General features: G+C 39.0%; 1 protein-coding gene across 12 annotated transcripts in view; it reads right to left on the bottom strand.

The window, feature by feature from the left end:
• TCF12 (transcription factor 12) overlaps window positions 1–19,166 on the bottom strand; it is a 292,270-nt gene that overhangs the window by 51,809 nt on the left and 221,295 nt on the right. For 2 of the 12 annotated variants that reach the window (XM_088445135.1, XM_088445170.1), the window contains exon 1: window positions 4,880–5,053. The exons of the other annotated variants lie outside the window; for them this stretch is intronic. In XM_088445135.1, the coding sequence (XP_088301261.1) occupies window positions 4,880–4,948 (69 nt within the window). In that variant the 5' untranslated portion in view covers window positions 4,949–5,053. Of the gene's footprint in view, window positions 1–4,879; window positions 5,054–19,166 lie in introns of those variants that run through there. 12 annotated transcript variants of the gene reach the window in all.

Genomic DNA, 19,166 nt, shown 5'->3' with positions numbered 1-19,166 from the left:
CGATGGGGGTTTGTTTAGACATCAAAACCGACCTTTAGTAAATATGCTAGCAATTCGACATTGAAACCACAATCAATTAATGTCAGTTTCCAGCGGGCTATAAATTACACTAAATCCACCGCTTAGTAAATTTTGCTTGAAGTTTCGCAGCAAAATTAAAAACAAGTTGTTGAGATGGAGGGCAACCGTAAAACCAACAGCTGCAGCGCCAGATACTGCAAAATTTAGTCAGCAGTTTAAATAATAGTGGCCCTCAAAACGTGTTATTTTTTTGCTTACTATAAGTCTCAGATATATTATTGCTGTGGAAATTACTGTTTGCAAATTCAAATTTAATAGAGAATACGGGTTAAGTTTAAAACTATGTGGATTAATTAGTGAACAACTCTAATTAGTGATTCTACTAGTTAGTGAGAAATAAGTGTATTTTTCTGCACATCTGCAAAAATAGTGTAGGAAATAAGGCAGTCATATTATGAAGCTTCAAATCAAAGAGCTACATTGGTAAGAAGTGAGTGATGTGGTTGTGAAAATTTTATTAAGTCCAGATGTAAAAAACTCAGGGCCAAAATTAGAGAAAAAATATCTTAGTCGCAAGAAATGCTAGTAAATGTAAAACAGATGTCGGTCATCGGATCACCTGCAAATAAACGCCAAAGTTTCCCATTGAATGGAAGGCTACCAAATCCTTTATTTTCTTTACTGCTTGTTAAGTCTGTACAACCTGCAACGCATGGAGAATTTACTGTGCATAACTATAGTATTTCCATAATCAACCAGTGTCAATTTATATATATATATATATATATATATATATATAAATATAAATATACATATATATATATATAGATCACCATCATGGAATGTGAGAGTGATCAATTAAAATAAAAATTTGTGACCACACACAGACTTCCATGATTATTTTTACTTCTACTATTCGCTATGCACATCAAGGATTACATATTGCATTGTGTGTGACTGGATTAAGGCTGGACTAATTCCAGGAGCCAGGTAGCCAATGAGCCCAACTAAATTATAGTTTATGCTTACCTTTTGGATGTAATTTCTATGCATGTCAATGGACTCATATTCCCTGGCTCCTTAATACTCCTGGTGACTCATAGATCTAATACACTGGACCCCAAAATCTACTTTATTTTGTCTGAGTGGATTGGGCAATTCCACATTTCTTTTTCAGTAATACTAAAAGAGACAAATCATCAAGAGGCCAATGGCATAGGCTCTCCTAAGTTATTGTAATCATAGTACACTGACTAATATTATTAAGTTCTAATTTTTTTATTTTATTTAAAATGCTTTTAGACAGCATCCTTCAGATAAAGGGTAAACTTGTTTACTTTATAAAGACTGGCATAAAATGTGCACATGTACATATTTTGAAATTAAGCTATATCACAATATCACTTTTCAATCTATTTTAAATGATTACAGGAAAGGGTTCTAGTATATTTTTTTTTGCTGTGATTATTTAAATTAAAAAGACATTTTTTGTTTGGAATATAAATACTGATAATTCTAATGTAGCTATAACCAAACTGATCACTTTGGTGAATATCGGTTAATAAAAATCCTTGCAAGAGGCTGTGGCCCTAAAGCTTAAATCACATTTACCAGTCCAAAATGATCTATAGAACACAAGATAATTATGATATACAGTATACAGTAATAAAGGAAAAAAAATCGAATGTATTTTTTGTGAAAACAATTTAATTATGTGCACTTCAGGACAAATATTTGTATATGCACAAGTGCTGTAAACTTTTTTTTTATTTAATGGACCAGCAAATAATTACCAAACATTTTAGAACGATAAATGCCCTCATTGCTCCTGACTATTTCAATATATTGTTTACACACTAAGTTAATGATAAACAAAAAATGACTATATTTAATAAATTAAATGAATAACATTATCTTAGTCACCTATTTCTTTAACTTGAACTTATATATTCAGTAATCACAATTCTCTTAAGGTGGTCACTGGTGTGGTACTTGCAGGACAGAGAATACAAGCTGTGGCATTTAATATTTAAATCAATAAAGTGATTTTCATGGCACAACTCTGAGAATCTGTTTTACTCCAACACAGAACGTGTTATAACTCATTAAGCTGTGTCAGTGAAAGGCTGTAAGAGAAACACGTGCCATGCGAAATAGCTGAAAAAGTTGCACTGAGGCGAAATGCTGAAAAAGTTAGTGAGTGAGCCAAGTTAGATCTGTACAGCAATGTAGGGGACATACAATTTACACAATTTGAAGCAAAGAATTTGCAGCCACAGAGCTCACCAACACTGAAGTCAATGTCAAGTTAATGTTACTAATAAATATCACTTAATATGAAAAACAAAAATAAAACAAAGAAAAAACAACAAAAAAACATCACAAAAGTAAAAAGACCAAGAAAAAAAATAAATAAAAGTGTAATGAACTTTATTGAGGACTGGCTGCATTGTCAGCACTAGAAGAGGGTTTTTCAACATGTGGTACATATACCCCAAGGGGTATTTCAGGCAGATTCAAGGGGGACACTTCCCACCTGTTATCTCAAAATGAACAATTTAATGCACTGGTACAAGAAATTATTTACAAAACAAAGGGTTATTATTTTTAAACAAAGGGAAATCCTTCAGGCCTGCACAATACAGTAAAGTATTTGTACAGATATTCATTTAATTTATAATACAACATACAATCAATAAATATAACTAAAACTACAGAAAATGTATGTGCAGAGTTATGCACGTAAGGAGAGAATAAAAAAAAAATATTGCTTGGTTAAGCTTAGTCTATGTAGCAACAGGTATACACTATGTTTTTCAGGGCTTGTTCGATTATTTTAACACAAGGTTGGAAGCCAATATTAGGTCTAATAACAAATGTAACGCTTGTAGCACTTTAAAAATAAAAGAGAATTTTGTTCCCCAATTTAATGAAAACTGTTTAATGATCTCTACTTAATGAAAAAGGTACACAAACTTTACAATATACAAATGGCAGTGTCAATATTACTAATAAACTTGCAAATTAGTAGTTTAAATGGAGAATGGGAGTTCTGTTTTTTTGTGTGTTCTGAGGCATTGTGTGTCTAGAATGGAAATAGGCAGTGCACTGCTGGTGGGGGTGTTATCCTTAGGAAGCAACCATTATGCAATGCCTGAAGGACAGAAAGGAGACAAAATGCAAGTATTTATAGTGCAAACATCCTCCACCATCCAGCAGGGCTGGTTTCATGTGTGTAGGCTGAAGCAAGGTGCTTTTTACTGTCATATCTGGGTAAGAGAGATTTTCCTACAGTTATAGTAGTAGTATTATTATAAATAGAGTAGTATTTGGAATGATAACAATACTAGTTACAAATAACTACTCAGCCTGCGATAACTTCAAAACATTTCTAACCATAACAGAGTTTATTATGGGTGGGGAATAAAAATTACTTTTTAATTTGGTGCACTTCTTTTTATATCTGCCTTCTTGTAATGTATGACTACATTAAAGATGCACTCCACATAGGCAACGAAAAGCCACAATAGTGACTGTAGTTCTGCCCCGACAAGTCACTATTATTAGAGGGAAGAATGGTAATTACTTTCCCATTACCCATTCTTAAAAACACTAAAAATAAACCAAACCTATTTTCAGGCTGGTTCCATCATTTTACACAACGCTTTAAGCCCTTCACTTCTAGCATGCCACCCTCCAGCAGACAAAGCGTTAACAAGCATTAACCTGCACAGATTAGGCTTTTGTTCAGACCACTTAAATAATCCTTTAATAATCACTTGTGCTCAACCAGGATTGAAACCCCTTAACTGCAACTGTGCCTCAATATTTGGACTTAAACTCTCCACTGTTTAGCATATTCATCTTTAGCACTAGTAGCTATAAACAATGTATTATCCATTTCTTTATCAAGTATACAGATAGATAATCTATCATTTGTTTACCAATTACCAGGGTCATAAACGCCACTCCTGACCTGTGTCAGACACATGCTTCAGATTTCCAGGCCAGGCATTTCTCCATGTAACAGCCCCTTACAAACCTGGAAATACTTAATGAGATCAAAGCTTTTTTTTCCCCCAATAGCTACAGAACAAAGAAAAAATCCTGTTTTAAACTTCTCAATTAGTCACACTTCTTCAACAATATCTCCACAACTAATTCAGTTGTATACCACCATTTAGTTTTCATGTGGTTGTATGCATTTATTTCATATATGCACATTCTGACATCCTATGTTTGCACTGTAACATATTACAATTATGCCCAATAATTAAAGCACAAAGTGTCTCCTAACAACAAAGCTGTCTACCACTGTAAAAAACAATCAAAGAAATAAAAATTGACCAGTTCAAAATTGAGAGATTACGATTTAAGACATGGTGCATTTCGCCTATATCGTCAAAATGTTGATTTGATTGGAAGCAGATGGAACAACATTACAACCCAGTCTATGAACCTCAAAGTCTAAACAGGAAACAGGAATCTTACTGGCTGGGGAGAGTTGTTTTCCTGATCATTCCCAGAAATTCATAGTTTTCCCGTTTCAGAATCAGACACACTTTTTCTTTGCATGATAGAAGTAACATTTTTATTAAAAAAAAGAAAAGCCTTATGACTAATAGTCATACATAAGCACCAGGGATGAAACTAAGGGAACCCTGCACTATGAAACTTACTATGTATTATTTTAAAAAATAAAAAAATTCTTATATAAGTAAGAAAAACATAAATGTCTGCAGCTACAACTGATCCTGGAACTGTAACATAGCATAGCAGTAATTACAAACAACTCTTTAGAGCTCAGGGTTTGATCCTAGGAGAGGCATAAAATGTGAACAAATGTACATCGTCTCACCGTTTTCCCATTGTAGTAGTACATCAAAGAATTGCTGCCCACACCAGCCACTGGGTACGCACAATACATGTTGATTTGAAAGATGTTCCAGGCAGCAGCTGAAGTGCACTGCTTCAATCCCAGGGATACATCCACCCGATCAAACAGTAATTCCACCAGAACTATGCTCACTGAGTCCACACATGGATCTACTCAAAAGAAACTTATGCAAAATAGGGCTGAACCATCCCACACAGAAAATGGGGGAGGGAAACGTCATACAGTAATCGCTTTCAACCTTGAGCACACCCTGATTTTTGTAGTGGTAATGCCTCCAGGAAAGCATTCAGTAGAATGAAAACAGTGCTTCACAACATCAAAGCTGCTTGATTTTATAACAAGAGCAAACCAGAGGAAACTTTGTACACAGTTACTTGGTAATAGGGGGAAAGGATGGGTAAGGCAACCGGCTTGTTAATCTCCTGATTTTTGTTTTTAATTAAATTCTAGCACTTGTGGCAGCTGAGAAACAGCATGCTGCAGTACAGCAACACCACCATCTGGCAGGTTCTGTCTGAGCCACCAACCTCTTAATAACCAAGTACTGTAGTTTTGGAAACGAAAATATAATTTACCATGGTGCTCCTGGAATGTCTGCTGTACAATAGCGTTCACAGCCATCATGCTTTTGAGACATGCACACAAAGTTTCTACTAATGCACATTGCTGACCACATGCTTCCAAACAATGCACACATACCGAAAAGACAGCAAAAGTCACATATGTCAATTCTGACACACGAGTGATAGATGCATGATTATTCAGATTAAGTACAGACCTATTTTTCCCATACATTAAACAGAAGGGGTTTTGACTGGGAAAACATTGGGTTGTCACCTTCACATGTAATAGGTTACAGTGCTTTTCAGGACAGAACACAAGTGTTAAGCCAACATGTCACTGCAAAGCTTTTTGCACATCCACATACTGTAACCCACTATACATATAACGTTAATTACTGCACCAAATTATTTAATATGAAACAAGAAGTTAAAAGGGTCAAAATAAAGGTGACCAAAGGAGAGGATACGCAGAAATAGATGTAGGGAGGCAGTACTCAGACATATATGAAGGCACAATGTGAGCGCATTTATAACTCTCCCAGACAGGTTGAATACCTCAGAGCAGGGCCGGCTCCAGGGGTCGGAGCACCCTGTGCCAGCTCACTCTAGTGCGCAGTGCGCGACCGAAAATGTGGTCGTGGCCTAATTACCATATACCACACCTCATACATGACGTTATTTGGAGGCGTGGAACGCATCCAAACAACGTCAGGCTGGGGGGGGAGCCTCATTAGCTGGGCTTCCCCCAGCCCTCTCCAGTCACTGAATGAACATGCGCGCAGCATCCATTCAGACTCTGGGGTCCGGCACCACCGCACAACGGTGGCGGTCCCCAACCTCCCGATTTGACCACCCAAGGGCCACTTCAGCCCACGGGTGGAACAGCGGGACAGTACTGTCATGCTGAAATCGGGATGTTGGGGAGGGGTGCGCCCTCTATGGGTGGCACCCCTGTTCGACCTCTCTGGTCGAACACCCCTAAAGCCGGCCCTGCTTCAGAGGGTGATGTTCTTATTGTGGTATGTACAACTCTAAGCAAAAAGTGGGTGGACTTGGCACAAACAGAAGCATGCATTTTGTTCATAAGCAATCTGCTTTAGTAGAATTTATATTTGCAAATATCATCCCACAAAAGACAACAAGGAGCTTATGAAATCAGGTACTCACACATCAGAAGTAAACGGAAAAGTAGTGACGTGTTCAGGCCATTCCCACTACAAGTAATGTTCCCGCTAGGCTGTTTTAGCGTGGCGCAGCACCCTGCCCGATTTTAAAGGGGCAAAATGCTCCCTGCCCTTTTAGCAGCGCCCCGCTAAAACACCCTGCCCTGTGGCTTCCCCACCCGTGGGCTGCAGTGTCCCGCAGATGGTAAAAGTTGCTGTGAATGATCTCTCCAGGGTGAATAGATACCGTGTGAAATCGCACAAAATCTTTTCTATGTGAGGGGAGAGCTTGGGGGGAACCCAGTACTTCCGTAAGTGCAGAGCAGGCCACCAAGTGTGACAAATTGGGGGCGTATCCTAGGACACGCCGCCTCCCTGGTCAGCCACGACCTCTTTTTGAAAGCGCGCGCAGAAACTCCATGCCCGCACCCTCATCGCGGTCCACCTATTAACACCTATTTATAAACTGGCAGCATTTTCTGATGTGCTTTAATATTCCATATTTGACACTATGGGCCTGATTCAGACCCGTTCGCTAGGATGCGATCACACACAGCCGTCAGCAGTATGCAAATCCCAAGATCGCTAGCAAGACATTAGCACGCCCACTATGTCTTGCCATGCGATTGCGGTATGTATTTAGACACCCACTTTCCTTAGTAACACACGTCATCTCCAGGAAGTGTACGTAACAATCGGTAATATCTAGTAACATCAGACCCATACGCAGCACTTATGGCTGACCATACCCTAACGCAAGCACTGCGAGTGTTGCAGTGTGTAATTCAGCCATGTGACGTGTATGCTGACGCTGCATCTTAATTATGCACACCCATGAAACGGCGTTCAGACGCAGACACTCCTGCGTTCGTACCAACACCACCCCCGTCTCCACCCACAAATGTCACGTCGTGTCACTCATTCTAGCTGGGCGTCTGTGTACAGGGTGTGAGCACTTCGCGATCGCATGAACTGGTTTGCGCACATGCACTGTGTCTTACATGCATGTGCAGATTGCAAACATCGGCAGGCTACGTGCGAACGCAGCCTAGCGAATGGGTCTGTATCAGGCCCTATGTACCAAGCCATTTAAAGAGGACAATAATGAAGGGTACACAATTAAACAACGTATCTGTCATCTATATACACTTACCAATCGGCTGCTCGATATGCTGGACCAGGTATCACAACTGCCCAGTTGTGATGTCAGTGTCAACAGTTTCTGCAGCCAGTGTATGGACGGTTGGCGAGTCGACTGTACACACAGCTTGACGTACGGAGATATATGCAAGATATATTGGCATTGGCTGTGCTGCAGGGCCGACCCGATATGGCTGAATGATGTACACATCCGCTGATGCATTTGTAATATAATGGTAGTTGATCAAACAATAAATTGACAACTGTTACCTAGCGTTAATGAGCTAACTACTCCATACCTGATGACTTTGTATGTGCGTTTTTGAACACTAGTGAAAATGTGAGTCACAAAGATTGCCAAATTATTACTAGTTCTTTTACTAACAATGTTAGGTTATTGGTAGCTCCCCAATGTGTTTACCTTGCAGAAGATGCAATGCATGCAAGATGTGTTCCTAAACATGCAACACACTTGAATTGTAATAAAGGTCAGTGGATACAGTGTCAATTGACACAACGGGGTATTTTTTATTGCCAATTTTACATGCAGTGTAATTAGAAAACTTCAGTGAATACAAGACTTATTTAGTGTATTTGTCAATTATTGCTTTACAATTGACCAATATTAATTATTTATGAACAGTTACTTATATAGTGCCAGCATATTCCGCTGCGCATTACAATTGGGAACAAACTGTAATAGAACAAGACGGGGTAATAACAGATAAACATAGGAGCCAAGATGGCCCTGCACGCAAGCTTACAATCTATAGGGAAATGGGTATTGCTACACAAGGATACCTATTACATATTGGTCCAGCCAGATTGCAGTGGCTAGTTGGCTGTATGATCCAGTCACACAGAAAAGTTGACCATGGGTCAGGGGTATTTGAAAGTGAAGAAAGAAAATATGTAGAGAGTTATGTGGGGACTGTATTGAGAGGATGTGATTGAGTAGGCTACCTTATGGAGGATATGTGGGTGGATCTAGGATTGGATAAGCTTGCCTGAAGAGGTTAGTTTTCAGGGGATGCTTGAAGATTTAGAGACTAGAGGAAAGTCCTTCCACAGAGTGGGTGCAGCCCGAAAAAAAAAGTCCTGTAACCGTGAATGGGAAAAAGTAATGCATGTGGATGAGAGAGACAGAACTTGTCCAGAGTGGAGAGGTCAAAGGGCTATCAATCTCACTGTCCAGTCTAATTTCACTTTAGTCAAACAAATCTTATCTTGTAGATCCCAAATTCGTTGCTACTTAACCTACAGTAACACTGAAAGGTTGCAAGTAACATGATCAGATACTCTATGATACACTATGTACACAAAAGTGTTTGTACACTGACAGCAAATAGATCAATTAGATTTGATTGATGTCAGTACTTTGTAGGTCCACCACGTACAGTGATTACTGCAGACACCCTTCTTGGCAAACTGTCCACAAGTTCCTGGACAACAGCAGGCGGAATGTTTTGCCATTCCGCCTTAAAATACGATGACCAACTGTGACACTGAAGGTGGTCAAGTCAGCCTAGAATGTACCCGTCACTCCAATTCTTCCCAGAGGCTCTCAATGGGGTTAAGATCTGGACTCTGAGCTGGCCAGTCCATCCGGGTTATCAAATTTTCTGTATACCAGTCCAGCATCACCCTGGAAACATGATAGGTGACATTGCCCTCTTGATCAAAACATTCATTGTTCCGTAGAACTGCCACAATGTAGGGAGCACATCTCTACTTACTCGTTTATACTTTCATGAACACGTCTTCTGCAGAAGCACAACATTTCGCTTACGCAGTGGTGTCCAATCACTTTTGTCTACATAGTGTATGTAGGATTTGTCTTGGTGCACCATCTACTGGATTGACATGTACTATAAACTGCAGCTTAATGAGTCAATATAAGCTGCCTGATTAATGCTCAATATATAGTTAGATTTTCTGGCCAAATAGATCTTGAGAAATAGAATATATATATGTTCCAGTTGGACCGGCACTCACTCTTACGATGTCGGCAGCTCCGATGCCTTCCGGATCAATCAATATACCGAACAAAAACGAAAAAGCGACGGCACTCAGAGACTCGTTCAAATAATCAAAATAATGTATTAGACGAAATACGTATGCAACACCAACGTTTCGGGACACGCACGTCCCTTTGTGTTAAACAAGATAAAACTACCAACATGTGTTAAACAAGATAAAACTACCAACCTTAAATAGTTGATAGAAGCCCGCCAAGTGTGAGGCGCACTTCCATCGCGTCCCCCATGAGTGACCTCAAAACGCCGCCTGTAGTCGTTGCCATAGCAACCCAGACGCTAGATAAATGCCTTGACAAGGAAAATGTTGTAAAATGTAAACAACCCTCCACCATTAAATAGACAGGATGCCAATCATCAAAAAAGGAACAGAACTTCCAATGTGCATAAAGTTAAGTAAAAGATGTAGAAAATGAGAGCCAGATAAAACAACCAGAATAGAGATTCGGGCATAGTTTAGAAAAAATGGATACGAAGGCAAGAACAAGAAGCAAAACACAATCTTACATTATGATAACCTAGCGGTAAATAACATATACATAAGATCAATATAAAATATCAATATCACGTGGATCCTAACGAATCAGAAAAAATGTATATATTGTATATGAATTCACAAAAAATGGATCTGTCGAAAGATGCCCTCTAAAAGTAGTGAAACCGATCACATTGTATAGTGTACACTCGTGTATGTTGTACATGTTCCTCTGCGTATAACGTGACCAAAAGAAATCACCAAATGTCTATACGTAGTGTATAGAGTGTACAGCCATGGCCAAAAGTTTTGAGAATGACAGGTATTGGTTTTCACAAAGTTTTCTGCTTCGGTATATCGACACCTGGGATCCCATCCGCCGGCATTTTCAACGTATCTCAGTAAAGTTATCCATATGTCTTGTAGCTAGAGTAGCCCATTACATATAGTCATCAAATCAAATGATGACTTTGATCAAATATTGATACCAACACAAGTTATTCATTCCATGACCTCACCAATTTGTATTGTACTCTGCTAAGCAAAATCTGATCCTTTCCCATTAATTTTCATTTCCCACTCATTGAAATGCAGTGCCCACTAAAGTAAACGGAAAACGGGTACCCAAATAAAAGCTATATATGCAGCCATGGCCAAAGTTTTGAGAATGACACAAGTATTGGATTTCACAAAGTTTGCTGCTTCAGTGTATTTACATATTTTTGTCAGATGTTACTATGGTATACTGAAGTAAAATTACAAGCATTTCATAAGTGTCAAAGGCTTTTATTGACAATTACATTAAGTTTATGCAAAGAGTCAATATTTGCAGTGTTGACCCTTCTTTTTAAAGACCTCTGCAATTCGCCCTGGCATGCTGTCAATCAACTTCTGGGCCACATACTGACTGATGGCTGCCCATTCTTGCCTAATCAATGCTTGGAGTTTGTCAGAATTTGTAGGTTTTTGTTTGTCCTTCCGCCTCTTGAGGATTGACCACAAGTTCTCAATGGGATTAAGGTCTGGGGAGTTTCCTGGCCATCGACCCAAAATTTTGATGTTTTGTTCCCCAAGCCACTTAAGTTATCACTTTTGCCTTATGGGAAGGTGCTCCATCATGCTGGAAAAGGCATTTAGCGTTCCCGCTAGGCTGTTTTAGCGGGGCGCGGCACCCTGCCCTCCTTTTGGAGGGCAAATAGCACCCTGCCCTCCAGAAGGAGGGCAAAAAGAGCTTGCTGCCCTCACAGCCTGCGGGTGCCATCTTCACCTGCGGGTCGCAGTGTCCCGCGGGTGGAGAAATGTGCGGTGACCCTGTCACCGCCGGAGAATAGACGCCGGGCGCATGCGCCCGGCATCTATTCTACGTCTGCAGCGCTTGGGGGCTGCCCGGCATTTCCATAAGTGCCGGGCACGCCCCCAAGAGTGACGAAAAGGGGACGCATCTTATAGACACGCCCCCTTTACGGGCGCGCGCGTGCACAAAAGTGCCCTCTCTAGCTCCGGCGCCCTGCCTGCCGCCGGAGCTAGAGTGAACACTAGGCATTGTTCGTCACCAAACTGTTCTTGGATGGTTGGGAGAAATTGCTCTTGGAGGATGTTTTGGTACCATTCTTTATTCATGGCTGTGTTCTTAGGCAAAAATGTGAGTGAGCCCACTCCCTTGGCTGAGAAGCAACCCCACACGTGAATGGTCTCCGGATGCTCTACTGTTGGCATGACACAGGACTGATGGTAGCACTCACTTTTCCTTCTCCGGACAAGCATTTTTCCAGATGCCCCAAACAATCTGAAAGGGGATTCATCAGAGAAATTAACATTACCCCAGTCCTCAGCAGTCCAAATCCATGTACCTTTTGCAGAATACCAGTCTGTCCCTGATGTTTTTCCTGGAGAGAAGTGGCTTCTTTGCTGCCCTTCTTGACACCAGGCCACCCTCCAAGAGTCTTCATCCTGTGTCATGCCAACAGTAAAGAATCCTGAGACCATTCATGTGTGGGGTTGCTTCTCAGCCAAGCTAGTGGGATCACTCACAATTTTGCCTAGGAACACAGCCATGAATAAAGAATAGTACCAAAAAATCCTCCAAGAGCAACTTCTCCCAACCATCCAAGAACAGTTTGGTGACGAACAATGCCTTTTCCAGCATGATGGAGCACCTTCCCATAAGGCAAAAGTGATAACTTAAGTGGCTCGGGGAAGAAAACATCGAAATTTTGGGTCGATGGCCAGGAAACTCCCCAGACCTTAATCCCATTGAGAACTTGTGGTCAATCCTCAAGAGGCGGAAGGACAAATTGCACGATATGATCGATATCATTCATTTTAATCGCACCGTGTGTACGCACCATAATACATTATTTTATTTGCATGAGTTTGTGCTGTGTGTATATATATATATATATATATATACATATATACACACACACACACATATTATACATACATACATAGAGAGTCATTTTGAACTTGAGGAGCCTGTACAAATTCTAATTATTTTTTTGTCTCCATAGTTCAAACAGTCCTTAGAAGTATATTAGTCCCAAAAAAATTATATTTATATACATAGTCTTTTTTGGCATGAGAAGCCTGCACACTGCATGCGTCGAGTGTCAAGCATCTGGTTTTCCTTTGTTGCTCCTCTCCCTGATGTCACATTGAGATAATAGATACCTCAGTTTCTTTCTAGGTGACTAATCTATACAATATTGAAAACGCAATCCAAATTCATCCTGTAGTTTTTGCGTGATGCAGGAACGAACAAACAAAAATTCTGAAAAAAACAACTCGTCTCCATAGTTCTTACAGAGTCCCAAGAAGCACATTTCTCCCAAAAAATTCTAACACAAACACAACCATTACAACTTTATAGATAAGCGTAGAGATGTATATTGGTGTAGTTTGACTAATAGCTTTATGTGTAAGTTGAAGTATTTTATATTGAATTTGGTAGAATTCAGGTAACCAATGTAGGGACTGACAGAGAGTAACTGCAGACAATTGTTGCAATAATATTTTACTCTACCGATAACTAGTATGAAAACAACTTGAACTGCTAGTCATTTATTTGTGAAGTTCCCAGAACTGCTCACAATTTAAGGGATATTAAAACAAAATAAAAAAAAAAAGCCCACTACAAAAAAAATATACAAACTTAAAACATTCTAAAATACTTATGTTCTTAATGTTTACATGAATCATGAGAATGTCACAAAACACAACAATAAAAATGAAAAGAAACAAAACCTGTGGAATTAATTCTCTCGTGTTCATACCTTAACAAAGGTGATAAGTTGTCTATTTTTAACTATTGGTCTTTTCAGAAATACACACACAGACGCACAGATAAGAAAAACACGTACAAAAGGGCACACAGCAGCTGCTAAAGAACATCACAGTACACAAGATTGCTACTGAAAGACCAGGAACGTCTTCTGCCCCAAAGGACCACAAGAGCAGGTTTCAGTCCTCAGAGGACTAGCTTAGAGGCTTTGATTCTTACTTCACAATTACTCAACTTATTTTCCATTGCAAATGTGTAGTCTCTATGCTAGAAAGTGGCCTGTGGTGAAGCTGTATCGTGAAGATAACATTACCTGATTCTAATGTATTAAAAGGTTAGAGGTCTGACCCATATATATTGTGATAAATTACTCAATTTCAAAGCTAACAGGAATATGTCTTTAATCTCTGGAAACTGACTCTTCCATACAAAGAAATTAGAGATTTAACTGAACAACCTTCTGCTTAAAGCTGGCAATACACTATACCAACATTTATCCAACCAGCCAACTAGTTAGTTGGTTGGAATGAAAATCTGGTAATGTATTTGCAGATTTAACTAACTTGTGATTGTCATAAATCACCAGATTTTCATTACAACCAACCAACAAGTTAGATGAAAGTTGGTCTAGTGTATGCCCAGCTTCAGACTAAAGGTGACACAATTATCTTTCATCTTTGGCCAAGTACGATCACCCTAATCAGATGAGAGCTGCTATCTCTGGTCCAGTGGCTTGGTCACTTCTGGCTTCATCTAAGCCAGTTAGCACAGTAGGAAGATGGCCACAAACATAAGACTGCAGCAGTCATCTTCAGCAGCATTTTTTTATATTCTGATAATAGTGAACCTATATATATCAATAAAGCAATTGTCTGGAATTGCGGCCATTTTGAGGCCAGCTCCAACATTGAGTTAATCTCACAGCTGTTTATTATTTCAAACTTTAGTCTACTTTCGAAAGTATTTAGTTTCAAAGAGAAAAACAGTCACTTCAGTCAAAATGAACAGCTAAACAGCATAGAGGCACAGTTGACAAGTGCTACCTTAGCGCTGGGGCAGTGGCGTAAATTCATCCCAGACGCAAGTTATAATTTGGTGCCGCACCCTCCCCCATACACCGCTGAACCCAATTAAATATACTTACCGGAAGCAGCATCTGATGGTCTGACACAGAGCCCTGCACTAGTAAATATATGGTTATGGTGGTTTCTCAGGTGCCGGGAAGAGGTGCAATGTATTGGGCGGCCGTGACAGTACACTCCGTGTACATATTTACAGTCCAAAGTGGGATGAATATATTGTGGGAAATGGAGGAGATGCCCCTTCAGTGCAGGCGCCTCCATTGTCTCCCCTAGTTCTGCCCCTGCAGGGGCCATTGTGTTGATTCCAACTCGGGTCACTAGCTATGTGCAGGTTGCATGTTCTTCGTGTGTTCATGTAGATTTCTAACTGCAGCCATATTACATATCATATATGGATAGGTCAATGGAAGTAAATGATTAAACATTCCCTGTAAAGTGTCGCTTAAAATGCAGTTACTATATAAATAAGACTATAATAAATTAACATTAAATCATTTAAGCCTATGTTTTTTTGGCATAGTGTCATAAAACTGTTTCATCAATTACACAGTCATTGGTACATTTAATGCACATTAACTGCATATAATAGGGGATGTTTAAGCTGGCCTGAGTCTGGAGACTGAGCTGACTTTTACAAACATTATTTCAGACACTGTGTCATCAGCAAAGTAGCACTGGACTGACCTACACTCCCTAACCTCAATTGTTTCCATTCACAACCCAATGCTGTGCAGCTAAACAAACTGTGTGTTTCTCTGAACACAAACAGATTACATGGTCTGACGCACGGGGATGTCTAATTACAGAGAGAAAACTGTGCTAACTCGCTCTTTTTCCTGGGTGGGTGGCGAACAAGACAGCAGTACAGAAATGGGAGCATATTGTAAGACTAGAACCATATAAACCAAATATGCCATCTTTAGAAGAAGGTATTATTTTCAAGTTATTTTTTCTATACATTTTAAGCATTTAGAAAAAAAAATGCATAATTAATTCTGCACATCTCATGGTATATAGTGTCAGTGAGCAAACATACAATTTAGTCATAATATGAGAAAGCTTAAGACACCAATGGAACAGGACCTTACTGGCCAAATCTTCTATAACCAGTAGAAAACTCGCTTGCCTTTAACAAACCTTAACATTTGAACAAAACATCTCAGAAACATACTTATTATTTCACTTTATTATTAAAGGTTAACAAAAGTAAAAGCTTTTATTTATTCATTTTTACTTAATGAGGATTATTTACAAACATTGCTCAAAAGCGCTCACATACATTAAACAATTTAATTTCTGTGACCAAATTGCACTTGAAAGATAGAGCAGACTGGCTGGGTTGCTGAAAATTTGCACTTCTGCGAACCGCACTTTGTAATGAGACCTTCATACTAAAGTTCCATTTCAAGTTGGGGGAAAAACAATTGTGTGCATCATCATAGGGGAGTCAACATAGTACATGCAATGTCAGCCAAATGGCTGCGCCACAAGGGGTATCAGTAACTGGGGAAGGTCCGACAAGCAAGTCTGCACAGAACTTTTCCCATTAGAGATACTGCAATGATACACATTTAATTACTACACAAATAACAGTGCATACTTTTAATAAAAAACCCTAATTGCTGAAAACAGCAAAAGAATTTAAAAAACAAATGGGCGTGCACATGGACAACAAGAGAACCAGCGTCCAATTGAGACACAGCTTGATGACCATATTATTGTTATTTGAATCCTTATGCGGGTCATTACCAGCATGACAGAGTCCTCCGGAGAGACATCTTTTGTCTGCATTTACTGTACCAACAAGCCAAATAATGATCGGGCATTGCAGTAGTTCAAAGGCCACACATGTTGCAATATCAAGCCACTTGCAGAATATTGGCTGCAATATTGCAGTGTGTGCACCCAGCATTAGTGCCCATTTGCAATCACACATGCAACATGGTTGTGTCAAGGTGCAAAATGCCCCACATCCAGTTTTTCCCTCTATTTGCTCCTAATTCTGAACCAGGTCCCAGATGTGCATTCACTAGCCCGCTGCAAATGCATTATAAAATGACGATGCACAATTATAAAATTTTTCAATAAAGAATTAACATTCAAATTTAAATAACAAAATTTTACATCATGCAGTAATTTTGGTTACAAAAATTGAATAGCATAATTTAATGGAGTTAGCTTATTACCCGGACTCATTTTATTAGTTTTGTTCCCAATTATAAAAAGCAAAGAAATAAGCTGGCACTATATAAAGTAAAGTTAATAAAATAACTAGTGCTAATTAATATTAGTTACTATTAAAAGGTTATGGCATTGCAAGAAATGAAGCACACAGTAACACAGAGACAAAGGGTTAACTTTTTCAAACACGACTTCTATTTGAATTACTCTTTAGAACTGCAATGAAAATCAATTGTCATGTAGGCTTACTGTCACTAAAGAGTATTAAATTCCATCCCCACTATATACAACCACAAAACCTCAAGCACTCTGAAATACTAAATTATTCATATAATCCTAAACTGCCATTGCCTAGGCCTTGGTATACAGCAAAATGAATAGGTTTAGGAGTGTTGTCAACCCCTACTATGTGTAACACCCCCAGAGATAAGAAAGGCAGATTCAATGGTAATATGCACCTGTTAAATGACTAACAGTTTAAGTTATTGCTAAAATTATTCTCCGCTAAACAAACCAGTAAGGTTCAATCTTTATAAACATTTAAAAAGATCTAACATTTAAGGTTCTTGGAATAGATCTGTTTAGTTAGTATTCTGGTTACACTGAATTATAAATGGAGTTACTTGGTGCAATTTCACAATTTAAACTATTACAGAAGAATAAAAATCATGTACACAGATGTGTCCTCATCTAGCCTTCATACGCCACGCAGTGCGACTTGCCTAGTGTGATTGAGCCGCCAGGTCTCACTCACGCCATGTCCAGTGCAGCTCTGCTAGTGTCGGGCGTCTTTTTTTTTTTTTAACGAAAATGCATCTAAGGATGTACCAGCAGACTGCGCTAATTAGATATACAACACTTTTATATTTATGCGCATCTGAGTCTGTATATGAATGAAAAAAGCTGCAGCCGCTACATTGTAGCATTTCATATACAGATTCAGTGACTCAGTCACAGACAGATATACAAGTGATTAATCAGCAGAGTCTCCTGGTGCATCCTAGTTGCATCACATTGCGACTTAGACGCATTTTCAGCAAAAAAAAGACGCTAAAATACGCCCGGTGCTAGCACAGTCTCACTGGACCTGGCGTGCCGAGAGGGGCTGTTTGGTGCAACTGCAGCAAAGACCTGTAAGAACATAGGTCTTATTCAAATGAATAACTACAGGATATATTTTGGTACTATAGTACATTAATACCATTTACTCAAACATCTGCCTAAAAAGATAACTATATTCAGTACTGTAAATAGATATGGCACAAATAAATATGGAGCACATACAAAAGGACCCATCAGCTTAACAACAAATTATATGCTGAAACTTGAAAATGTATTGCACCGCTCTGTACTACACGTTAAAAAAAAAAAAAAAAAAAGGAGTCTCGTACTCTATGGATTGCATCAATGTTTTACTATTGAAGAAGAATAACGGTAAGTGAAACAAAATAGTTCCAGTAACTATCTTATTAATGTTTTTGTTATTGCTAAACATTTACTTGCATTGGTCTCTATATTTGTATACAAGAGTCCCCAAAACATTATTTATAGATATAAATATTTAGATTGCTCAGGAACCTATGGATGAGACAGTAAACTGCTTGTATATTAAATACTGTGTAAACACATCAAAAGTACAGACCGCACAGGAAGAGGGGAAGAAACCATGTCACTATAATGATGGCAATAAAACTCTTGCAAATACAATGCCATAATGGTTGTATAGTGACGTACACTTGTATACAGAATTATATATCTCACCTCTGGGTGACCTGGAAGCAGATGAGGCTACACATCTTCGTTTTTACTGGTGAAATATACTGACCCATGACTTGTATACAAAACTAATTACCAGTAGCAAAAATAAAAGTAGTTTTCAGTTTGTTTTTTTTAATGCCATTCGGTTTAAAATATTAAGCGTGGAAGCCAACCTCCGACAAATGGGAGTCTAATAAGTAATTGAAGGAAAGGTTTAAATATCCTGTTCAATAGAAGCAGTACAAAATATTGTATATGAAACCACTGCACTGCTAGAGAAAGAACGGACGCAACCTGCTGTGAAGCTCATGTCAAATACAGCTAACTGTTTCTCTACCCACATGCAGGGCATTTAGCTTCTTCTCATTTAACGCAGACAAAGCAAGGTAACGGAAACGCGCAGTCCAAGTCCCTCTTCTGCTGCTTAGATGCATTTTCTGTAATTAACCTGCAGATGGTGCTATTATCCAAACACAAAAAGGAAAAAAATAAGCAGCAAAACAAAAAAACACTAGCTCATTTGTTTTATTTGTTATATATGTAATCATTGGTATCAAGGGAGAGATGAAC

Source organism: Taudactylus pleione, unplaced genomic scaffold (assembly GCF_031769625.1).
Source record: "Taudactylus pleione unplaced genomic scaffold, aTauple2 ptg000019l, whole genome shotgun sequence".
Lineage (NCBI taxonomy): Eukaryota > Metazoa > Chordata > Amphibia > Anura > Myobatrachidae > Taudactylus > Taudactylus pleione.
Note: the sequence above shows the minus strand (reverse complement) of the source record. Positions and strands in the feature narration are given on the sequence as shown.